General features: G+C 38.9%; 1 protein-coding gene across 15 annotated transcripts in view; it reads right to left on the bottom strand.

Moving 5' to 3' along the window:
* Window positions 1-4,277: 4,277 nt before the first annotated feature.
* MBTD1 (mbt domain containing 1) overlaps window positions 4,278-26,134 on the bottom strand; it is a 71,403-nt gene continuing 49,546 nt past the window's right edge. For 12 of the 15 annotated variants that reach the window (XM_086686939.1, XM_086686941.1, XM_086686940.1 and 9 more), the window contains 11 exons: window positions 24,547-24,681; window positions 24,180-24,268; window positions 23,733-23,967; window positions 23,059-23,114; window positions 22,615-22,719; window positions 18,762-18,909; window positions 17,810-17,892; window positions 17,188-17,422; window positions 16,581-16,658; window positions 12,326-12,502; window positions 4,278-7,511 (listed from right to left, as the gene is read on the bottom strand). In XM_086686939.1, the coding sequence (XP_086543065.1) occupies window positions 7,393-7,511; window positions 12,326-12,502; window positions 16,581-16,658; window positions 17,188-17,422; window positions 17,810-17,892; window positions 18,762-18,909; window positions 22,615-22,719; window positions 23,059-23,114; window positions 23,733-23,967; window positions 24,180-24,268; window positions 24,547-24,681 (1,460 nt within the window). In that variant the 3' untranslated portion in view covers window positions 4,278-7,392. Of the gene's footprint in view, window positions 7,512-12,325; window positions 12,503-16,580; window positions 16,659-17,063; window positions 17,423-17,809; window positions 17,893-18,761; window positions 18,910-22,614; window positions 22,720-23,058; window positions 23,115-23,732; window positions 23,968-24,179; window positions 24,269-24,546; window positions 24,682-26,134 lie in introns of all 15 variants that reach the window. The other 3 variants (XM_086686943.1, XM_025917158.2, XR_015244063.1) reach the window with 2 other exon arrangements.

Genomic DNA, 26,134 nt, shown 5'->3' with positions numbered 1-26,134 from the left:
GAAAATTATAAGGTTGGAGGGTAACTGGAGTCAAATTTGGAGTGGGGAAAGCTGTGGACTTTATGGTGTGGACTTAAGGACTTACTTTGGTAGTGAATGAGAAAGGGTGGACTGTGGTGAGGGTAAATCCTATATACCAGCTAGGTGTGTGAAAGCAGTTAACTCCTTCAGAACCTTTTATGATTTCAGTACAACTTTTATTTGAACGTGTATTACACGCATTGTTTAAAATGCGTTACTTTAGGGGCCCTGGGTGGCTCGGTTGAATGTCCGACTCTTGTTTTTGGCTTAGGTCATGATCCCAGGGTCATGGGATTCAAGCCCCACATCGGGCTCTGTGAGTGTGGAGCCTGCTTAAGATTCTCTCCCTCTCTCCCTCTCCCCTACTTGCTTACCCTCTCTCTAAAAAAAAAAAAAAAAAAATATATATATATATATATATATATATATATGTATATATATATACATATATATGTATATAAAACTTTTAAAAACCGGGGCGCCTGGGTGGCTCAGTCGGTTAAGCGTCGGACTTCAGCTCAGGTCACGATCTCACGGTCCGTGAGTTCGAGCCCCGCGTCAGGCTCTGGGCTGATGGCTCAGAGCCTGGAGCCTGCTTCTGATTCTGTGTGTCTCCCTCTCTCTCTGCCCCTCCCCCATTCATGCTCTGTCTCTCTCTGTCCCAAAAATAAATAAACGTTAAAAAAAATTGTTTTTAAAAACCAAAATGCTTTATTTTTTTCATCATAATATGTTCTTTAATCCCCACCCCTTGGTTCCCTCGTGCCCCCACTCATCTCCCCTCTGGTAATGGTCAGTTGTTGTCCAGAGTTATGAGTCTGCTTCTTGGTTTGTCTCTATTTTCCCTCCTTTGCTTTTTTTTTTAATTCCACATTGAGTGAAATCATGTGGTATTTCTCTTTCTCAGATTTATTTCACTTAGCATTATACTCTGCTCTATCCATGTTGTTGCAAATGGCAAGATTTCATGCTTTTTATTTATTTTTAAAGTTAGAGAGAGTGGGAGTGAGAATCTGAGCTGTCAGCACCGAGCCTGATGCAGAGCTTGATCCCACAAACCATGAGATCATGACTTGAGTCAAAATCAAGAGTCAGATACTTAACCAACTAGGCCACCCAGGCACCTCCCATTCTTTTTTATAGTATTTTATTATTTTTATTTATTTTTAAATTAAAAAACTTTTTTTAAATGTTCATTTTAGAGAGAGAGAGAGTGTGTGTGTGAGCCGAGGAGGGGCAGAGAGAGAGGGAGACAGAATCCTAAGCAGGCTCCAGGCTCTGAGCTGTCAGTACAGAGCCCAACATGGGGCTCAAACCCATAAACTGTGAGATTATGACCTGAGCTGAAGTCAGACACTTAACTGAGCCGCCTAGGTGCCCCTATTAATTTATTTTTAAAGTTTATTTATTTTGAGAGAGAGCACACACAAGCAGAAGAGGAACAGAGGGAATCCCAAGCAGGCTCCACACCGTGGAGCTCAATCCCACAAACCGTGACATCATGACCTGAGCCGAAATCAAGAGATGCTTAACTGACTCAGCCACCCAGGCGGCCCTTTTTTTTTTTTTTTTTTTTTTTTAAATTTTTTTTTTTTCAACGTTTATTTATTTTTTTGGGACAGAGAGAGACAGAGCATGAACGGGGGAGGGGCAGAGAGAGAGGGAGACCCAGAATCGGAAACAGGCTCCAGGCTCTGAGCCATCAGCCCAGAGCCTGACGCGGGGCTCGAACTCACAGACCGCGAGATCGTGACCTGGCTGAAGTCGGACGCTTAACCGACTGCGCCACCCAGGCGCCCCCCAGGCGGCCCTTTTTTATTTTTATGGCTGAATAATACTCCATTGTGTTTATATATACACTATATTTTCTTTACCCATTTATCTATGGATGGACACTTGGGCTGCTTCCTTAGTTTGGCAATTCTAAATAATGCCGCAATAAATAATGGTGCGTGTATCTCTTTGAATTAGTGTCTTTGTATTCTTCGGGTAAATACCCCGTAGTGTGATTGCTGGATGGTAGGGTAGTTTTTTGTTTGTTTTTTAAGTTTATTTGAGAGACAGAGAGAGGGAGAGGTGGTTCTGGTTTTAACCTTGGGGAGCCTCCATACTGTGTTCAGTGGCTGCACCGGTTTGCATTCCCACCAGTGCATGAGGGTTCCTTTTTCTCTGCATCTTCGCCAACACTTGTTTCTTATGTTTTTGATTTTGGCCATTCTGACAGGTGTGAGGTGATATCTCATCGTGGTTTTGATTTGTTATTTCCCTGATTGTAAGGGATGATGAGCATCTTTTCATGTGTCTGTTAGCCATCTGTGTTTCTTCTTTAAAATGCATTACTGGGGCACCTGGGTGGCTCAGTCGGTTAAGCAGCCGACTTCGGCTCAGGTCACGATCTCACACTCCGTGAGTTCGACTTGAGCCCTGCATTGGGCTCTGTGCTGACCACTCAGAGCCTGGAGCCTGTTTCAGATTCTGTGTCTCCCTCTCTCTCTGACCCTCCCCCGTTCATGCTCTGTCTCTGTCTCAAAAATAAATAAACTTAAAAAAAAAAAATTAAAAAAATAATAAAATGCATTACTTTTTTACAGGGTTATTTGCTTTTTGTCAATAGGCAAACCCTATTTGGCCTGCTTGTGAGACAGGCCAAAGAGGGTTACGCCAGCCTCAGGAAGTCTATAAGAGGAAATCCTTTACTGTTCTCCCTGATCTCACAAGACTGGATAAACAACACAGGGCTAAAAAGTTACTTACTTCTGGGAAACACTACTCTTAATGCATATGCTGGGCATAAAGCACACCAGAAAACTTGTTTCCTAAGAGGCTTAAAGAATAATATATATATGTAAAACTCATGGGACTGTAAATGAGAGTCAAGCTGGGAATTCCCATGTACTAGGCAACTATTCAAGCCATTTAAGGCAGAAAGCAAGGCAGATACTGTTTTTCTTGGAATGTGTTCTAGATTTCTAAAGTGTGATGATGAAATTAACCCCGGAAGAGACTCAACCCATTATCTTACATCCATAAAATTCTCTGCAGCTTTTTTAGTAAATGTTGAGTAACTTACCAAAGAGACAGTTGGTAAAGGAGTTGGTAAAGTCTTGCATTTCCTCTTCATGTAAACAAGAGCTAGCTGGGATAATTTTTAATTTTTTTTTAATTGATTTTTTAAAAAATTTATATCCAAGCTAGTTAGCATATAGTGCAACAATGATTCAGTAGATTCCTTAATGCCCCTTGCCCATTTAGCCCATCCCCCCCTCCCACAACCCCTCCAGTAACCGTTTGTTCTCCATATTTGTATCTCTTTTTTTGTCCCCCTCCGTTTTTATATTTTTGCTTTCCTTATGTTCATCTGTTTTGTATCTTGAAGTCTTCATAGGAGTGAAGTCATATATTTGTCTTTCCCTAATTTTGCCTAGCATAATACCCTCTAGTTCCATCCACTTAGTTGCAAATGGCAAGATTTCATTCTTTTTGAATGCTGAGTAATATTACATTGTATATATACCACATCTTTATCCATTCATCCATCGATGGGACATTTGGGCTCTTTCCATACTTTGGTTATTGCTGATAGTGCTCTAGCTGGGATAATTTATATACAGCCTATGAATTCTGTCCGCTGTTGAGGTTAAGAGAGCTTAAAAAAAAGTCCCCCATGGGGCACCTGGGTGGCTCAGTCAGTTAAGTGTCTGACTTTGGCTCACGTCATGATCTCACCGTTCATGGGTTTGGGCCCTGTGTGTCGGGCTCTGTGCTGACAGCTCAGAGCCTGGAACCTGGTTCAGATTCTGTGTCTCCCTCTCTCTCTGCCCCTCCCCCACTCACACTCTGTCTCATTCTGTCTCTCAAAAATAAATAAATGTAAGACTAAAAAATAATAAAAAATGAAAGAAAAAAAAAAAAAGTCCTCTAGCAAGCATGCCAAGGCTGAAACAGCATGTTCGAAAGTGACGAAACCTCCCTGCCGGCGGCTGTGCTTTTGCCATTTATCTTTCTATGAAATCCTGGCTCAAATGCAGCCACATCCACATATCCATCCATATTCTGTTCCTCCCTTGTCAGCTACCAGCAGATTCTTCCTCACTCATGTGCTTGCTTTCCCACATAGGGGCACAGGTTCTGGGAGGAAGGAACTGACCTGACTCTCTCAGAGACCTGTGATTGCTTACAGAAGGCACTCAGTACTTTGAATAAAAAAGGACACCCTTCAAAGACTAAAGCGTATTAAAGAACCGCTCCGATACAACTCAACTTTAACATTTTATTTTGTGTAAAAAAGGGCAAATTTAGTGAATTATTTTCATCTTGTACACAAAGTTATAATTTTAATGCTTTTCACATCCATGCTGAAAATTTGCAGTTTGGTAAAAATGAAAGGAACATAAGTTTCTCTGAAGGAATTTTTCACGCCATTATATACACTTCCTGAGAAAGTCTCAAACACTTTCTCAATGATCACAAGTTACCAAGAAAATAAAAGATTAAATTTGTACAGATATTGATCTATATATCAAATACATACAGAAATGATGTAAAAACCTTATGCAGTTTACTTTGACCTCTGTCCTCAAAAGATTTGCCCAGGGACAGATGCTTTTCTTTTGTATAAATGACTGTGGCTTTATTTAAAATATGAAAATCAAAGGAAGCAACCCAGTTTAATCACAGTATTTTTAAAATCCCTTCCCAATAGTAAAGGATCATTACCAAATATATAGCACCATAATACAAATATTGATGGGAGAGGGTATTCACATCACGCAAAATTAATATAATAAAAACAAACAAACACTGAAAACCCGTGTTAGTATCCGTAGAAGTTGTTGATAACAGCTTTAGCTTTCCTCATACACAGCAAGGAAAAGGTTAAAAGAGTTTAAACTACCAAAAATCCCCAAATAATCCTAACAGGAAAAAAATGAAAGCAAACCCAAGGTCAGCAGTACATTTTGAACCGTAGAAGAGAATGGGGCTATTGGGTTGTACGACTGGAGTTATGGCTAAGACACCAATCTCCTCTGCACTGACTTATTTCCTGTTTATCAGCGGCAGGAGTTAGAGCCTGAATGATGAGGAGGGCTTCAGATTGTGTTTAGGCTGCTAGGAAGTCCTTGCCAACCTTTAGCTGTTGGTCACGGGGTCAAGACAGGAAACACTTGGTGAACAGGTGGGAAATTCGAAAACACTCAGAGCCTGGTTTTGCTATATAATTGGAAGCTTACAGGACCTGGCTACAAATGAGCATTGTACACAACTCATTACCAGGCTCCAAATCAAATCCCTCCTGGGTTTCTCAGGTCCCTGCAGAGCCCCAGAGCCCAAGGTACTGGCAAAGCGCACCATGCAGCTGCTTCCTGTGCCCCTGTCACGTGTCATGGAACCAGAGCCTGAGAACGAAGATCGTGGTAAGCCCTGCTTTGGAAGTCTTCCAGGCTTTAAGTTTATGGGAAGATTCTTTAAGTTAAAGATTTGGGAAGTGTGAGGATGTCACATTTACAGTAGGTCCCTCTCAGTAAGGTTGTTTAAGATAAATATCCAGTAATTTAACAGCTGAATTCACATATATTTGACACGTGAGAATCAACCTGGCGTTGATATGATCTGCATTTATGCCCCTAAAGAGTCAGTATTAAGAAATGTTGACATGCGATTCCATACATTCTTACACTATAAAGTAACAAATTTTACTTCCAGTAGCAACTACAAAACCTTATGTTATTAACCCCTCTTGCATAGAATGAGGTAAACCTGTGCGTATTACCAATGCTATTTATTCCCAAAAGTAGAGCAATATTTTAGAAAATAAATTGCTGGTTTTTAATGTTCTATGCATTTTAAAATTCAAACAAAAATCTTACCTAAAATGGTCTCCTGGGGCTTTCCATTACCATTTTTTTAAAGCATTCCATAGGCTGAAGGACTTTAGAGGTTAATCATTTTGATTAATTTCTAATTAGCCCTACCTATATTCCAGAGGAGATGGCCAATGTTACCACTCTGAAGAGGCCAGGCTAAGACCCAGAAGCACTTCTAGAACAGATGCAATTAATTCCTGAGAGTTTAGTTTATGAACCTCACTGGTAAACGCTAGAGCTCTCTCATTCAGTCACAACTCAGAAGGTCTGAAAAATGCAGAGAGCAAACCTTTCACCAATTTACCCTTGTATCCTTTTTTTAAAGGAAGCCATGTGAATTTTAAAATAGGGAATGTCTGAAATGGTCCAAATCAGTTATTATCGTTAAAATTAATTTTGAATACAATTAAAAGACAATTCATACTATATATATATATATATTTATATTTATATATATGGAATTTTAAGAAAATTAAATTCTCTTTCAAATTAGTTTTCTAACAAATCCAGGATAGTTAAAAGCAGAGCTGGAATGATTTTGAAATCTAAACGGATTTTTGGCTTTAAACAACTCTGAATTTGATTCCACTGGTAATACAGTAGAACATCTGTTTTGGGGTGTGGTTATACCAAGTATCATCTAACTGATGGAGGGAAATGGTAGAGGCCTGACCAGAATCCCTCATGTGGGGTATCTTTAGTAAGGAAAATAAAATGAACTACGGACAATATTGCATTTTCCCCAACCCCTCGACATGTAGACTGAGATCCTGTATATCTTGTCAACCATTCCAGTTTAACACTTTAGTGTTAGGATAATTTTAATCTTTTTTTTTTTTTTTAATTAAAAGAGAACATATAAAAGTATCCAGAGTTCTTCCAGTTTCATATAGAACTCCAAATAAATTTTCACAGAATGAAAAACATTTCTGTACAAACATTTAAAATGGGCTGCAATAAAATGCCAACAAGCAGAATTAATTACCCCTTCCATGATCCTATGTGGTGATGAACCCTCCTTGGGAGGGGGGTTCAGTTGCATATTTCTGCAGCAAAGGAAGCTGGAGATGTGACTGGCCTAACTTCTAAAATCCCAAAATCTCCCAACAGGTACCAAAAAGGTTCATTTGTAATGACAGTTCATTTGCATTTACAACTATATCCTTCTTTTAAATCATTTCCTTCAATCCTGCTACCTAAACTTTAATCTTACCAAAAAGTTAGAATTTCAGTTGTTAACAATGCACATAAATCCAAACTTGGAAAATATTACAAAATTCTTCCAAAAGCTTCAAATACAACACAAAAATTGTCCATCTTTATAAATTGAAAAATTTCCCCCCACGACTAAAATAGTTTCCCCACCCACCTGAAAAATCTGGAACTGAAATTTTCTATGTTTAGCAAAATGTCCCAGTGGAATAGCCCCGCTGTACAGCTCAGTTGGTTATAAATCAGTCCTGTTTTGTAAAACCCCTCCCTCCCGCCCCTGGGTCCGGAGCCCGCCTCAGGGCTCCTGTTTGATGTAGAAGCTGGCAGAGCCATTGCTCTCCTGATCGGACGCTCCTTGGAGGAAATTATAATCCTCTCCATCTATCAACTCCTCCTTCAGCTGCAATGTAGTCACTGCATGAGAGAGATAAATGCGGGGGATGTGATTAAGCCTTTCTGGAAAATTCAGATTACTTTCAGTCTTCAGGTTCCACCAGCTTTATACAGTTAATAAGACTTCTTCATGTCTTCCATAACTCTTAAAATTAACCCCCAGAAGTATGAACCTTTAATTCACTTTAATTCTTAAAATATATTGGCAGTTAAGAAAGTCCCAGAAAGGAACAATGCCGTAATCTAGACACTGCACAATGAACCTCTTCAATGAAGTGGTCAAGTTAATAGTGATCGCTGATTTGATGAGAATAATTTGAATTTTTCTTATAACTAAGTATTCACTTTTATGTCAATGTCTATACAACAGTGACGCATTTCTTGCATGATTCTGAACTCTAATATTTAAAATAAGTGACGTTAATAAATGATTTCAATATAATCTTATCATCTCCAAGGAGTACCTTCATTAAAAAGACTCCCTGTAGAAAAAAGATATAAATTTGATAATAATAGTAAAATAGTATTATAAATAATATAAAGTATGATATCATCTATGATAGACATGTTATATTTATACATAATTTTCATATTCATAAAAATAAGTCATAAATCTGATACTGGATAAACACCTATATTAAAACTAAAATCCTGGAAAACTTGAACAATCATTTTAGGTAAAATAAAACTTTACTGACATCAGCAATGTGAAAATCATTGGTGCAAAATGGCTAATGATGGCAACGGCATCACCTAACAGCAGTACTGCCTGAGTCCTTATCGGAGGATCTGAGGACTTCCTTTTTTAAAATTTTAAGTAGGCTCCACGCCTAACATGGAACTTGAACACATGACCCTGAGACTGAGTTGCATGTTCTACCGACTGGGCCAGGCAGGTGCCCCTGATGACTTCCTTTTTAATGAAGACAAACCCAACAGTCTAGGCGGTCCTCGATTCATAAACAGGCCATGTTCCAGTCAGTCTTTATTTCTGTGGACAACTGTTTTTAAGTTTCTAGTATTTTCAGTGGGGTTTAGATTTCTTGATAGCCACTGAAGTCATGGCTAGTCAGAATCGTTAGGGACAGGAAGGCTTCTTTCTAATGCATGGGCAAAGATGAAGAAAAAAATTTTTTTCTTCGCTGGGCCCAGCAGTGGCCTTGGGCAAAAACTTTAGGCTATTTAATACTGAAATTTTCCTTTTTTAAAAAAATAAATCCCTCTTAAGTTACTGTCCTTCAACACAATTATCCAGTAACTTCAGATTCCTCTGAATCCTTTCCTGGAGGTTCATGGTCTACTGTTACTTCCTACAGAACTCTCCTTCAAAAAATTACTTCCCTACTTTTTAAATAAAAATGGTCTCAGCTAGGTGCTAAAAACTAGTCTTAGTAACCACCAACTTCTCAGAAAGGTATTCAGGTTTCTTAAAGAAGTTACCGTTTAACCAAAATTGGGCTGGTCAAGCTCCAAATACTGGAAATGGGTGGTCCTGTATGCTAACACACTGACTGGGATCCAATCCCACGGTAAGCGGTGCTCACTTCCTTCTCCAATTTCTTTAGCACAAGGATGTGTTAAATCAGAGGTCACAAACTGTGTCCTTCCCACTCCCTCCTCCCATGGTTCTTTTAAATTTGACTGAATATTTGGAAACAAGAGATTTCCCGTTAAGACCCTGGAAAGTAGGGACACTTGGCCACAGACAGCCAGCTTTTCCAGGGGCTGTGGCTGGGGGAACTGACTGCCAGCGCAAGCCTCCCTGGGCCGCGGTGCCTGCCACAATCGCGTTTGAGCAACGTGTGACTCCCACCCATGCTGGCTGTGTTACTCTCTGAGATAACTCGTCTTCAAATCAAAGGTGCAAATTTTGTTTTTTCCATTACGAATCTTTTCATTACAATTGGAACAAGACGATGTGCACATATATGGAATGTAAACTGGGAACTGCTTATACAGAAAGGAAAAAGTCAATTTATGAGAAGAATTAGGGCTCAGAGAGTATTTAGATGAACAGTAAGCCAATTAAGTTTACATGAATCACTAACTAGATAGTACCACCATGTGGAACAATATTAAAATGGTTATATTTTTAAAGTCAAGTAGTGCAGTCGCAGAAAAATACTTTCTTCCTGATCATAGTTACAAAGATTAGTTTAAAAAATAGTGGTCTTTCCGGTGCCTGGCTGGCTCAGTTGGTAAGGCAATGGACTCTTGATCTCAGGGTGGTGAGTTTGAGCCCCACACTGGGTGTAGAGATTACTTACAAATAAAATCTTTAAAAGAATAGTGGTATTTGATATCTTAATAATTTAAAGAATAATCTTTTGAGAGAGGTCAATTCACTTCATTTTACTTTGGTATTTGTTTTGGTAATGGTATTAAAAAATTTAATAGTCCAAAGACAGAAAAGTGAATACACTAAGCCTATAATAACAGCAAAACAAACACCAATCAGACTGTTGGGAAACTCAAAGTAAACACGACTGTGCAGTTCTTCTTTTGCGTAATATAATTAACAATACTTTTATGGAGACTATCAAGAATATAATAGTCAACCTTTAAATCTAACCAACACATATTAATTGTTAAGGACATTTGAACAATACCATGAAAATAAATACATGGAAAAGAAAAAAAAAAAAAACAACAAACCATGTTTCATTAAAGGTGCAGTACCCACAATAAAAGGTTGGTTAAAACAGTATCTTGTTCTAGGATGATCAGATGGCTAAATGAATGAGAAAAGAGTTCCTGTGCTTCAGACCAAACGTTCCATTCAAATGGATGTTTGTTTTTTTGAAATGGGACAAAGGTAAGTCGAGATTCTAAAGCACATCCTGAAACTATCTGCATTTACTATAAACAACAAATTTCTGGAGTATGCTTCCACTCATGTTAAAATATGGAAATAATGTGCTTAAAAAAAAGTAACTCAAGAGAAAGGTGAAAGGCTCACTCAGATGTGGAATGCTTTGATGCACAGTCTGACGGTTTTCATGGAACCTAAAACAATGCCGGTCTGGTATCTTCACACGAATCATTTCTCCTTTCTAGGCCTTATACTCAATGAATGATGGATGAAATAAAATAGATCCTGTGGCTGAATGCGGCGCAAGTGCATTTTTCTAGCTCCGTTTTTAAAAGGAAGTCACTTTGCTGACTCTCATCACTAATATTTCAGGAGATGAACTAATGGAAATCCTATTTTCCTAGCTGGAAGTCCAGAAGTAATAAACTCTGAGTAGCTAATCAAACTGTAGCTTCCAGGTAGGTCAGATAGCAATGTAGTACCACACAGTTTCACCAGAGTAAAATCACACCAAGTCCCACACGATGTGCCCCCAGCTCAGAAGACACTACAGACACCGGTGGAAGAAGGAAGTCACTTAGGAGACCCTGTGGTTTCCATCCCATGCATGTACTCTAAGTTCTTGGGTTCTGCCAATCCTAGAACTTAGGTTCTATTATACATGAATTAGTAACATCTTACAAAATGTGACACGCACCTTCTAAATTAGTCTAATTCTTAAAACCCGATAAAAACGCCAATAAATCCAACAAAACTCAATAAAAATTCAAACGTATTCAGAGCTCACAATATCTATAGTTAATTGCTTAAAGACTATTTCATAAATAACAAGGTCAAAACAAAAGAGACAAACAAGAAAAGAAACTGAAATGCTCTTTAGATAGACTTTAAATGTTTTTCCATTAAAGAGCAGATAAAATCATATTTGCAGTCCTCATCTACTTTTTATACAAAAGAGAGTAATTTCTTCTAGAAATAAGGATATTATTAGAGTGATCTGTAGGAAGAATGATGATGACCTAATACCCTGGTAAGGAGACTAAAGCTAAAGAACGTATCTTAAAAATGGCACTCCTGTCCCCCACCCCCCAAAACCCCCAAGTCCCCCAAAACTTCAGGTATAAAGATATTACGAACAGAGGAGGAAGAAGAAGAAAACACAGCTAGGTATTAACACCCATCAGGGTTTTCAACATACAAAAGGCATTTTAAAGAATACGGATTAAATAAAACAAGGGAGTTTAAAAGCAATAATTAGGATATGGCAGAACAGATGCCAAGGGTAAGACAACTCTGGCTTCTAAGTGCTCTCCTCCGCACTTCTGTCTGAGGTTCATCACATGCAAGTGAAACCTTTCTAGTATTTTATGGTGCTATGTTTGTTCTTAGCAATTACAAAGGGTAAAATATTTTGCATTCCTTACAAGCTAGTAGCTTCGCCAAACCAATTAAATTCAAATTAAATGTCACTTACTTAATCACTGTAAGTACATAAGCGTGAAATAATGGGAATTAAATTTTACTCAAATTCAACACCAAAATTACACAAGACTGTATTTCCAAGTCCATGTTATTCAACTAAGATTGTGGTAAATGTTACCACCAGAACCAAAATTCCATGGGAATGCAAAGCCTCATATTTGGCTCTGATTAATCAGACTGATCCCTAACGGTGTGCTTCTCCCCTGGTCAAGCTACATGGAATTCTGCAATGGAAAATGTTCAGCCATTTTAATGAAACCACGAACCAGGACATGCTGCCTCTCAATTCCACCAACTGAAATGATGAGCTTTCTCCTAATCTGAAGCTCAAAAGTGGTTTATAATAAAACAAAAACCCCTCCCTGATGACTTAACTTAGTGAAGTGACTACCAAGGACTAGTGAAGATGAAGTTTTTAGTTGAAAGAAAAATAAAAATTTAATGAGTCAGCATCTGTCACGCCAGACCATGCTTTTGTCTCCCACCGCCCTGCCCAGACTTTCACCCCCTGTAGTACCTGAGGTGCTGACAGGACTATTACCTGTTTTGAGGCTGGGAATGAACTCTCGGCTAGTGCTGGGAGGTGGGAAGGCCTCCGGGGCTGTCTGTGCTGGAGGAGGAGTCAACTCTTCGTCACCAGAGAAGCTCCTCCGCACCCCACCTGTCATGGGCAGGCTCGACAAACTGACAGGCTTCTTCCCAACTGGCATCTTCCTCTCTAAATATCAAGTCAGACTAAAGTAAGCTTTTACTTACATGCGTGGTAAGAAAAGTGCAATATAACTAGGAAAGATTATGTTGCATAGGATACTCTGAAAAGAGAACCAACTATGCAAGGTCTGTGTTTCTGAAAACAAGGAGTGTGAGTGTGTGTACACGTGGGTGTGTATGTTGGGGGTCAATGGGGGGGGGGGAGATTATTTCTGGTCTCTGAGAGCCTGGTAATCCTGGTTCCTGACTCTCTTAAACAAAAAAAAAAAAAGGATATACACACACGCTAATACATAATTATATATATATATATATATATTTTTTTTTTTTAAATGTTTGTTTATTTTTGAGAGAGAACGTAAGTGCAAGTGGGGGAGGGGCAGAGAGAGAGAGACAGAGAGAGGGGGGTGGGGGAGAGAGAGAAGGAGACAGAGAATCCAAAGCAGGCTCAGAGCTATCAGCATAGAGCCTGAGGCAGGGATCAAACCCATGAACCATGAGAAGTCAGACGCTTCACCCACTGACACACCCAGGTGCTCCTCTGGTTCCTGATTCTTAAATCAATTAAAAAAAAAAAACAAAGCACGGTGCCTGGCTGGCTGTCAATGAAGCATGCTGACTCTTGATCTCAGGGTCATGAGTGTGAGCCCCATGTTGGGTGTAGAGATTACTTAAAAACAAAATACTTAAAAACATATAAAATAAAACAAAATGAACTACAGAGAGCATTTTGTGTGGAGAATAGCTGGCTAACTTCCTTCAAGAAAATTTTAGCTTGAGGGGGTTGACAATCCAACAGGAGAGAAAGAAGGTTTTAAAACCCGACTGCAGGGTAGCATTCCACTGCCCAGACAAGGCCAAACACTGGCTTTCAGGGAGAATCAGTTGAATAAATGTGGTATCCAGGTGGCAGGATTGTACCGATATGAAATGTGTTCCCCTACCTTCTGGTTTATAGTCTAGTCTTTTAGATAACACTTGTAATTCTTACACTGAAAACCATTTCTAAAATATAAAGCTTGTTGCCCGCAAGTACTTAAGCAATCTAATATCTTCTGAAACGCCCTTTTGATTATAGTTTCCTAAGCAAACATAAGCCTTCGAAGACTTATACAATGCTTTCACCAGCAAAAAAAGTACACTAAACTTTGCAAATAGTGAACCACCAACATATTCCATTAGTCAGGTTGAAAGCTAAAGGATACTTACATATCTCTGGGACTAGAAATTATACCTGTTTTCTTCCAGAGTATACAAATGACTCAGGCAAGAGCAATCAGAACTTAGGCTTCATGAAATCAGGGCTACAAGATAAATCTAAGTTACACCATACCTCCTATGTAAAATGGTCTGATAACTAAGCTAGATGTAATCGCAAGTACACATTCAACTTGCAGCTGCCAAACCAAAATCACGTGCAGCAATCGTTTAGACTTTTCCTCATGTCCCACACACTCGCAAGTTAAAACGCAAGGAGGTTCTCCAACTCTCTCCTACCTATAACAGCCCCTGAAGATGGTTCAGAAATTAGTACTGGGTTTCCTGCTCTAGAATTACTAAACCTTGAAAAAATTAAGGCTTTTCAGATTGGACAGATCACATGCATACGACGGTCTATATGATCCTCTCGGCAGAACATGACCCTATTTTCTAAAAGCACTAGAAGTTGTCCCTCTATAGAATGAACACAGATCATTACAAAACAAGCTAGAACAATGAAGCCAACCATCTATTTCTGTTTAAAAAAAAAAAAAAGACGAACCAAACAAAAACACAACACTACCAAAGAACACACTGATGGAGGATTTTCAGGACAAAAAGACCAAAGAGCTAGAAGATGAAACCACAGAGCCATAAAGAATCTGTAGGCAAATTTAAAAACAATAGGGTTTGTGGCCAATCTGCTGTTGACATTGCATATGCAATGGACAAATTAGGTTCATGGACCCCAAAATCTTTCTTATTGGGGCAAGTAAAGTTTTGTGGGAAAAATTTCTAATCAACTATCTGGTGAGCATTATAAAAAAATAAAAGGAACAGAGAGAGTACCCTCACAATGAAGACTGCTTCTTCTTCATTCACATGGCACTATATTCCTTATCCTCAATTCCAAAATCCACAGTTTTTCTGTAAAACTTTGGCAACAAAACCAGATCTCACTTGGTGATACTATTTATAATCTTTATTTGGCCCACTTAATGTAAACATTTACATATATTTTGTCTCAGAAAATGTGCCAGAGTCTGTAAGCAGTGTTACATAATATATGCTACGTACTACACTTCTTTTCTAAAATCTGAAAAATTCTGAATTCCAAAACACATCTGGTCCCAAAGGTTTCTAATAAGGGACTGTGGCTTTATAGTCCTTTTCCTTCATATGTCCAAAGGACAAGTTAAAGGCATCAAAGATGATGCCTTTGCATTCAATATTGCTCTCAATATCGAGAGCTCTTGCAATGTTACAGTTAAAGAACATGTTATACATTTAAAGCTGAATTCCTTTTTCCAGCTAACCCAGAAATGCGGTACTATTAAATGTCACTATAAACTGGCATACTGATATCACTTCATTAGTTTCTTACTTCTTCCCATGGCCCATTAATCCAAAATAATTAAACCCCGTAAGCTGGAAACAAACCCGCAAGAGTCACAGTGAGGGAGGTGTGTGAATTGTGTACCCAGTGCTCAGAAATTAGTTCTAAAAATTGTATGTCACATAGCCACGGAGTAATAAGTGTTTGTAACACCTTGGGAAAAAAATTCTGAAATCTCTCTCAGTCTTGTCCAATAGAAAGTGAGAAGACAGGCCAAAGCAGGCTGTGCTATCTAATCTCACAGAAAGCTTAGAGATCACATGTGCTATGGTTAGTCCACTGACAAAGCTGCCTTGTGAATTCTTCCTCATCATTTCCAGATATGTTGGGGATCGCTTCCATCTGCCTGTCTGGCAATGCTCTCTAAAGTTCTTTTAGGTGAATATCAAACACGGCAAGCAGCTAGTGGGCAAAATAACTCTGGGCAAATGGGAAACCTATACCTCTAATATAAAAGAGAGCGCGAGAGAAAGGCCTGGAGGTTATCCCTGTTGAATCTGACTTGGGTTCCATGCCGGGAGGACATGAGAGCGCCATGGCAGTGGGTGGGGAAAGTTTGTAGTCCCCAGTGAGAAAGAAATTATACATAAATGACGATAATCAGAAAGTAAGGGTATATTTGGTTCTTCATGCTGCTTCAGTCTCTTGGTTGTTAATGAGACAGATTAACACTTATTTGAACATATGGCAAGTCAGCTTGAAAAATCTGTTTTAGTTTTAATCCTCAAACATACTTTTTACTTTTAAAAATATCCTTACATAAAAATAATCTGATCTCAGAACGAAATATTCCATGACAAGTTTTGTGAAGAGAAAAACTTGTGGTTTCCTATGGTGGGGGGACTTTGAAAAGAATCATATCTTTAGATATGATTAGAGTTATCAGTGTTATCAACAGAGTTATCAATATCAGTATCAGAGTTATCAATAGAGTTATCAACTCATATGAATAGAGTTATCGATGTATTTCATTATGTTATTTTGGCTATTAATGGCCATAATCATTCACTGTAAGGTAAAACATAATATAGAAAACACACTTTAAAAAAATATTCTTAAGCCTGACTTTGTTAGCCATCAACTTGAGTTTTGTGTAAGTCTCATTCTAGAAAGATTGTTTTGGTTTATGAAGATGGGTTTCCTAGGCTCCAAGTCTCTTGTAAGTATCAAGTATTTATTTTTTTAAAGTTTAAAAAAAAGAATTAATTTTCAGTAGGTTTGCATATTATTTCAGGAACTACTTGTATTCTCTTCTTTACCATATAGGTTTTAAAATATGATGGTAATCATGTTTCCTGTCAACTAAAACATAAGTGTTTCTCATTATTGAAAAGGTTTGCCTTTTATGGCATACTGCACCTTTAAGCATAATTTACATAATGCACAGTCATCGGCTCTCATATGGTATATTCGTTTCTGTGCAAGAAAACCATGACCCCAACTGGTTAATAACTTAGAAAATGTATATAAACACCATGTGGTGACCCACTTTTCTTATGTCCTTTGTATTGCTGGGACTTAGCCTTTTTCTTCTGTTTTGATGAACCTGATTGGCTTTCTCTTGATGCTGAAAAATAAAAGGGAAAATTGGTACCAGATAAGCACTGCAAGCATACAACTCTAGATACAACTTAGATAGATTATCTTTACCAAGGCCATTATACTTATAAAAGTACATGATGCTTTGAAAATAAGGGTGCTTGTTCCTGTAAAACCCATGATACCACAGATGCCACTACTTAATCAATAAGCATTTATTTTATATATATACACACACACACACACACACACACACACACACACACACACGTATGTATACCAATAAATTTTAGCTTATACTTTCAAACGCGTTAAGACAAGTCTAATTTGGTGGGTGCTCTTACTGTCGTGTCTCTACAGTCATCATGTAACCGACTACTGAGTTCACACTGGTCTGATTCTGGGATATTGTTGGTGAATCTTAAGATCTTACCTGGCAACCAATCAGATAAAGGAATATTCTTGTCCTGTGAGCTCACAAGATGATTTATGTGAAATAGTCCTCTGGAGAATTGCTGATTTTTACAAAAGGACACCTTTTCTGTATACCAACTTACACTGTGATGCTGGAGGCTGTAGCTGATATCCAGTTAATTGACACCACCCTACAGGATAGAGGTCAGGGGACTCACAGTCTACCCACTGATCATACTCTTCTTCCCATCCATCAAAATGTATCCTCAAGAGACGATGAATAATTCGAGTGACTGTGGCTACACATATTAACCGTGGCTCCATGAGATCTACTGCTTCTAATTTCATTCCTACACGAAATCCGTGATTTGGAACATCCTGACATGGAGAAGCACAACAGGAACACTGGTGAGAAGAAGTACGCCCGAGTCCACCATCACTAAGAAACAAAAGCAGCGACGGATCCAAATAACCTAATTTAAACCAAAAAAATTCGCAAATTCTTCTTTAATTATTAAAGCATGTGAAGGTGAAGCATTTCAGAACTAGTCAGGAAATGTATTAATTTCTGTTTTACTCAGATTAAAAATGAAGCAAAGTTTGAAAACAAGCTTCATTTCCTAGGTAAAGAAAATATATTGTTCTGTTTATACTAATCTCCATTAAGAAGTTCTAATATCAAGCAAACACATTTTGACCAACAATGATCTGCATTCGTGAGGCATCAAAAAAATTCCACATAATTATGCCATTATTTAAATTTACCTTATTAAATAGTTTTACTGGTGCTGCAATGGAGCCAGTTTCCCTGAGGTAGTCAAACCATTTAAAAGGAAGTTTTGTGTAACCTGAAAAAACACACCTGATTTAACTGGCAGTTCATTTAAAATTACCATCATATTAAAACGTAGATATAAAAGGTTAACTCAGTACACACTAAAATCTCGGGATTTTAGATTATATAATAAATTTTAACTCTTGCACTCACATTATTTAATGCAATAATTCCTCCATGTTATAAGGATTTCTTCTTTTTCTAGACAGACACAGGTGCACCTACTTACCCAATGCAAGAGTGTCTCTCTCCTGTCTACCAGAAGAATTAGAAACTTTTGCTTTTGTAATCCTACGCTTAGGATAGTCTAGCATTTCATATGTCACAGTGATATTTTTCTGCTGGGCAAACGCTATTTTATAGGCCTCTGTTTTTAGTTTTCCCCCCCTTCTTTTCTGAAGAGAAAAACCCAACGCTCAGATACTGAAATTAGGAAAGTCACTAGTTAAGACTTGAGAGCTATTTAAGGGTATGCCTTTAAAAAAAAAAAAAAAGCCACATGGTATTCTAAAGATGGAAACTTGCTTTCCCTCACAGGCTTTAGCCTGTATCTATTTTTAAAAAACGTTTATGTATGCCATAACCTACATCACCATCTCCACAGGGCTCGAGAATACCAATTCATATTACAAAATGTACAGATACGCAGGAAAAATTCTATACTAATATAATTTATCAAAGGTAGCTAGAATATAGTGCTTTATATGTGTGTAAAGCACCCCACAGCTCTTGTTATGTGTATGTATGTTTGCATATAGGAACACATGTAATATGTCCACACAGCAAAAAAAAAAACCCAGGGCTGTGTTAAATGATGTAAATAGATACCACGTAAAAAGAAGGCAAGGATAAAGACCCAGCGTTCATATTAGGATGAAATACCTCTAGGTGGAGTAAGTTCAATCATGTTAATTTCACAGAAACCAACAGGGAAAATAGAAGGGGAGGTTGCGTGATAACAGAACCAGTCAGATCCATCTGCTGCTTCTGAGCCATCGATCCCAATCATCAGGAATCCGTCAGCCAGCACCTTTCAAATTAAGAGAATTTCAAGTATTTGAAATTTGACACCACTATTGTAAAAGTGATTCTTTAAGTGACATTCTACAAGAAATGAAAATCTACCCCATAACGGTCTCCTCACTGAATTACGCTAGCAACTTGAACGGTAAGAACCTATGCGGACTGCAGTGTGCACCAGCAACCAAAGCAGGGTTACACAGAGTGACCTCAGAGGTGTAGGAAAAGCAGTGCCTTTGCGGATGGCTGAGGAATTGGCTGCTGTGGCCCATGAAACAGGGCTGAGTGCTCCTCTCCGATTTAACCGTCTAGTCTCAGCGCGGCTCTGAGTCCTACTCGGTAACTCTCCTCCTTTCCTTCTGATTTCGCAGAGGAGTTTTTCCAAACCTTTTCTACCTTCATCAAGCTTTCACTTTCCCTCTCCTATGCTACAGATACCCACGCTCCCGTACGACAGAAACAAAGGCCACCCCGTGCAAGGGTCCCCATATTCCTTCTTTGGCACCCCTGACTATTTTATTTTATTTATTTTTTTATTTTTAAAAAAAAAAATTTTTTTTAACCTTTATTTATTTTTGAGACAGAGAGAGACAAAGCATGAACCGGGGAGGGGCAGAGAGAGAGGGAGACACAGAATCCGAAACAGGCTCCAGGCTCTGAGCTGTCTGCACAGAGCCCGACGCGGGGCTCGAACTCACGGACCGCGAGATCATGACCTGAGCCGAAGTCGGACGCTTAACCGACCAAGCCACCCAGGCGCCCCAACCCCCTGACTATTTTAAGAGGTAGTACCCCACCCCACAAAATAACTTTTCCATCTTGTACCATTACCACTGGTACCTGGCTCCAAAAACACTATCTTGTATAATCTAACGTCTCCCAATTTTCATTACATTAAAAATATTGAAAAATATTTAATTTTGAAACTGTTCACACTTACAGAAAAGGTACAAAAATAGCACAGTGAACTCCTATATACTTCACCCAGAGACCCACTTCAAGGTTTATACTATGTAACTCTTTGCAGTCTGATTTCTGTCCTGATCCTGCTGAAATGCCAAATTTCACTAGTGACCTAGTTTGTCAAATCCAGAGCCTTTCTCCCAACACTTATCCTCCTCAAACCTCAGCCTCCCTGAAATATCTGATATCCACTGACTACTCTCAACTTTCTGTGACGTTTTTTCCCAGACTCTCATTACATTACAGTCTACTGCCCGACCTTCTCACCTCTTCTGATTGGTGATGCTTCTTTTGGTAGTGTCCTTTCACATCCAATCCTTACATTTGTGATATTAGCCCTTTTCTCTCTGTTTTGCTGATATCACCCACACCCAGTGCTTCAATAACTGACCTCTACACCCACAATTCCTCCATTGAAGTCAGGAGTTTGTCTCCCTCGCAGGGTCTCAGTCCTGCCTTTTCCCTGAGTGCTGCACACGCCCTCTCAGAGTCCATGCAGGCTATCAAAGTCACCTTCAGAGGTAAGCAAGCACCAGACCCCACAACTCCCCTTAATGTTAGTTCCTCTCTGTGCCATGAATTCTGTCTCCACTGCACTGTTTGAGATCACTGCTTTCAGGCTTCCTTTTCGGACATTTCTCCTCTTACACAGTTTAACTTTCCTGTGTTATGACCTCTATTCACGCCAGAAAGCTTCTCCAACTCACCTGTTCACCAGAGAAAGCTCAGATGGCCTGACCGAGTATTCAAAGCCTGCATGCCTGGTTCTAAATCATCTTTTAGTCTCTGCCCCCAAGTGCCTTTTTTCTAGTGGTTTCTACTATAGTGGATGTGTATAATAACTTCCTCTTGCAGCTTAACAGCTTTGCCTATATCTTTGGCAAGAGCTACCTCCATTCAGCACGGCTTCTTTTTCCAAATACAGCTGACTGGGCTGGGGGCTAGTATCTAACCTTTAGGGGACGAAGCCAAAGGCTGGGCTCAGCTAGAATCTCTCTCAGTAATTACCATTAACAGACACAGAGGCTATTGTCAAGTCATGGGTCAGAACTGGACCTGAAAGGCTGTGATACAGGATGGAGCTAGCAGCCACACAGGGAGACAGAGTGAGAGGAACACCAATCACAAGAGTGAAGGAAAATGGCAGAGACTCAGAGCAGGGAAGAGATGGGACAAAGAAGCCCCGAGAATAACACCAGGTTTACAGCTTTCCAGTTCTTGTCCCTGTGTCCTTGCATGTCTGTCTGTGAGACTGCCATGTCCTTAGGGTAACTTTCTTAGAGCTAACTTGCATGGGTCTCTGTTCCTGATGAAAGAAAAGCCTTGACCACCATACTCAGTATGACTTGTTTGATGTGTACTGTACGAATGACTCAGTCTCTTCCTAAACCTGGCCTGTGCTTTCCTATCTCGATGCTTTTGTGCACATTCTCTTTCCACAACAGTTTCCTCCCTGCATCTCTGCTGGGCTGTTTTTCCCAACCTACAAGGTGAAGTTTTCAAATAGCCTCCCTTCTATAGAGCTTTCCCTGATTCCTCTGAGACAATGTGCCCTTTTATGTGAATCCCAACAGTACTGTGTACATTTAAGTCATAGTCAATCCTGTATCAAACTTAGTTTTATGTATCTTACCTTGTTCTACAAGACTGTAAGCTTTTTATTTAGAGTCCAAACCAAACCTAGTGTGGCAAGCATGAACTAAGTAATTCCTGAACGAAGTCTGACGCTCTACTCACTGGACGCTTCATTCTCATTTCATGGAACAGAGCATGGCATAATGGACTGGTTCCCAAACCTGACTGTCAGAATCACTTAGACAACTTTATCATTTTTAAAACAAATACATTATCCTGTGTAATACTTCTTGTGATTCCGATCGAGTAGGTCTGGAGTAGGTCTTGGAAATCTATGTTTGAAATCATACCAGGTGACTCTGATCACTGGGTCAGGTAAAGAGGAAGAACAAAAACTTGGAGCCGGTTTTGTCTAGCTGTGTGACCTTGAGCTCAAGTGCCTGGGACATGGCAGCAACCATAACTGGTTTTAATTCTTTTGGCTCAAGGCTTTAAACTGTGCTGAAATGCAAATCACAATTTAAGCTCCACCCTTATATAGGTAGACTCTGGATCAGTGGTTCTTAACCATGGCGGAACTGGAGAATTACCTGGGGACTTTTAAAAAATGCCAATGCAAGGGCCCCCCACCAGACTGATGAAATCGGAACAGGGTGGGGTAGGCCTTTAAGAAGTCTGGTCACCTGTATTTTTTTAAGTTTCCCAGGGTGTTCTGATGCCTACGGAGAACTGAGAACCACTCTTCTAGACCTTTTCATAAACGCAGCTTCAGAAGAGAGAAAAAAAGAAGAAATAAAGTACTACCAAAAGAAGAAAAAAGGCACAAAGGGAAAAACAGTAAAGTGAAGATAAATTTGGCCTTGTTGCAATTCTGTGTTGGACTAGCTTTGACCAGAAGTAATTTAAATAAATATTCTTCCTCTAACTCAGGATACATATTTCAAGAACTAGAGGCAGCAGACTCAAGATGACAATCTTGACAACAAGCTACGTAGAAAGAGAACCACTGATAAGAGAACTGAAATTTATTTCAAAATTACTACCAACCCTCTCCCCAGTGAAGATCCAGATACATACATTTTATGTCAAAGTGAGTATGTTAAGGGCCTCCTTCCCCTATTACCTTAAACCCAGTTCTTACAACTACATTTCTATACTTTAAAACCTATTGTCTTACCTTTCTAATAGTCGCGACACATATTGTGGAAAGATTTAATGGGTCTATAGCTTCCAATTTCATTCCTTCCTTGAACCATTCCCCACTCTGGTCTACTTCTTTTACCTAAAGAATTACATGAAAGCACATCGGCTGTTACAAATGTTATCATTTTAATAATAAATATTACCACTTTGAAAATGTTTACCAGATGAAAAAACCAAATGCCTTCTCCTACCTACCTAGTATTGTAACTCAAACCTCCGTCGGAGGATAGAGAGAGTTCAGGCAAATGGACAGAATTTAAGAATAATTATCATCAATAGTTGTGACACCTATGGATCACAAGGTCTTAATCCTTTTAAGTGAACAAATGTAATTGTGATTTCCATAATGTTAGGAAAAAACCCACAACCCTCTTTCAAACCTAATTTACAAATGAGGGTTCTTATAAAAACTTCTTACCTTAGCAAATAAATGTGGTGGTGTATCAAAATGTCCATCCTGTTTCTTTGTAATATCTACAAGGAAAAGTTACATACTAATCTGTCAGCATTTGTGAGAAGACCAAAAACCACGTTTCTTTGAAGGTTTCAAACTCACAAGGTATGTATATTCTAAAACATGGCAGAAATACATGCCTTCTACATTTATGGTGAAAAATAATTCTTTAATAGAATGCTCTCTTCAGAGTACATGTGCTATGAAATACGCTCAGCCAATTAGAATGCTTGCAATTCCCTAGTGAGGGAATCACAGCTTCAGAAGTATGTTTTAATGTGTTCAGTATTAGGTCTAACCACATATAATTTTGCTATTTTGATTAAAACTGAATGCAAATGGAAAGGCTACCTTTGGATCTTCCAAATGGGCTGGATAAGAAAAGTAGAAGAGAACAAAATGTAGTTGTGACCAAAAGTGCATTATATTTTAATTGAGAACAAATGGAAGGAATATAAAGGAGTTAGCCGGGACACTCATATTCTGGTGTGAACATCCCCTAATTAAGGTAGAATAAGCAGCCCAGACAATTAGAATGCTATTTCGGATCTTTTCTATTCTGTAAAGAAAGATAACCACGGTAGTACAATTCAGCCTCAATGATGTTTTCAATAGGCGGGCTTGTGACAGGTGCTTACCAGATCTTTTGAATCGATGGCCTATGCTTCGAGACCAACCAATATGATGGATTAACGGGCTGTGCATATGGCACCAGAAGTCATCTGTTCTGTCTTCACTTTCTTCGTACACTAGTCTTAATCTTCCTCCGATGACACTTTCCACCACTGCCACTCGTGTGCGACACAAATGCCTCTTGTCAACCACTTCTACTCTCATGCAAGGTTTGAAAGGATACTGCATACTCTCTGAAACCTTAAACAAAAGCAGACAAAAACTGTTCGGAATTCATGACAGAACTCTACAACTGATTTCAATTTTGTACCATTAAAAATACTGAGTGCACTCGATATTTAACTAGATCATCTGGCTCACTAAATGAAAACAATTCCTTTAAAAACTTCTAGGCTATTCCTTTTCAGAGCTCTCAATTGACACTTCAGTCCTTTCTAAGATCCTGTCTTTACCTTCTGTGAGAAATCGGGAGGAAGTGTTTTGGCACCAGTAAGTCGTTTCACTAGAAAAGCTTTCCAGTTTGTATACTTATGCTGAATAGCTAAAACAAAAGAAATAACCAGTTACACTTTAGCAAAGAGCAGAATTGCTTCATAAACTATTTTTAAAAAAATAACAATTTTCCCCTGCAATTCAGAGCATTAAGGTTATGAAGAAAAGTCACAAAAATAAAGAAAACGAGCATGTTTTGCCATCAGAGAAGTTACTTAAAACCAAAAATGATTACTTTAATTTCTGTATCACTTGAATGTTACTACGTGTGACACTGCAATAAAGTACATATATTTCAATGACAGTGAGGGTAAATAGGCCACCTACTTCTGGGAGGGACGAGGGGTTTGCCACTGGCTGCACACCAACCAACGGGATGGATGTCAGAACCACAGATATTGCACCAGAAGTCCAGCCCAGAGTCATTTTCAAATCCTTCATATCTTAAAAGGGCATTGTAACCTGAAACCAACAAATCAATCACCACACAGTAAGAAAAATGGAATGGGATCAAACAGGACACAGCCGCTGGTTGTGGGTGTCAAATGTCAGGGTGCACCTGCAACAGAATCATGTGCAGGGCGTGTTAACACACGGAGGGCTGGGCCCTACCCCCAGAGATTCTGAGTGAGTCGATCTTGGGTAAGTCTGAGAACACGCATTTCTAACAAGTCCCCAGGTGAGGTACAATGCCAGTAGTTTAACTGTTTTCAGACATGGCTTCCCCCCTTAAATATTGAGTTCAATTTTACCCATAGTTTCTTAAATTTTCTAGAAAATAAATTCTTAGTGAAAACAAGGGTGGGAAAGTCCTACTTGAATGTGTAGTTTTGAAAATAAACGAAAAAAGGTTATGGTTAAGTTAGGAAAATCTTGTCAAGACATCATAGAAATCCAGTTGAAGTCATTTCAAAGAAACTGCTTTGTCCAGCTGATTAGATGACCAATTATTTTGGGATGATTTGGATGTGGCTACCTCAAGAGCCCAAATTTTTCTGTCCTATTTATCTGGAAACAAAATGTGAAAATACTAAGTAAAAAAGTTCAATAAACACCAAAGAAAGTATGTGAAATGACTTATTTCTTAAGAAGAACAAAAAGTGTATGATATATCCTATTTATAATTTAATAAACCTTCTGTTGGCAACATTACAGTTTAATTTAAGGCCTTCAGGGGAATAAAAAGGCCCAACAAACTTATATTCTAGGCAGGGAGCTCAGTTCAGCAGCATTTTCACGTGTTAAGATCCATGGAGAAAATTTATAGCATTAAACCTTTAGTTTCAAAATTCAACAATTTACAACATAATTCATGAGTTGCCAACTGCTGCCGAGCTCTAGTTCATGATTAACATCAGGCTTGATTCTAAAACGTCATTAAAGTGGCTTAAAATAAGATACGTGGTGCAATGAGATAAAACAGAAATGTAAAATTGGAGATGGAAGGTAGAAATAATTCTTGGATATTAAACGCATTGATCTTTAGAGCTATTTAAATGCAACTAGCTTAAACATCTAGAACAGAAAGATTATGTTGTTTTAAATTATAGTATAGAGAATAATGCAAGATTTAGAGAAGGCTTAAACAGCCGGGGGAATGTTTCAAGGGAAAGGTGGGAATTGAACTGGGTAATATGTTATGTGCAAAGGCACAGAGGTGACAATGTGTTCTATGAGGGAGGAGGGAGAGTACTAGCCTCATCGGGACATAGACAGCATTTATGGTGGGGAGCAACCAAAAATCTGGCTAGTAGTCTATGGTGCAACTCATCAATAACTGTAAATGCCAACCATCTTGATCCTTTAAGGACAAAGAAGCCATCAGAAGTGCTCGAGCAGAAAAACAGAAGATCATGTTTAGTAGATCAAGGCTGTCAGCAGTACATAGTGAGCAGTGGGCAGGGTGTTTGGGGGA

This window comes from Puma concolor, chromosome E1, assembly GCF_028749965.1.
Source record: "Puma concolor isolate L17-30 chromosome E1, mPumCon1.1.hap2, whole genome shotgun sequence".
In the NCBI taxonomy this organism is placed as follows: domain Eukaryota; kingdom Metazoa; phylum Chordata; class Mammalia; order Carnivora; family Felidae; genus Puma; species Puma concolor.
The sequence above is the reverse complement of the archived record's forward strand: the minus strand, read 5'-3'. Positions and strand labels throughout refer to the sequence as shown.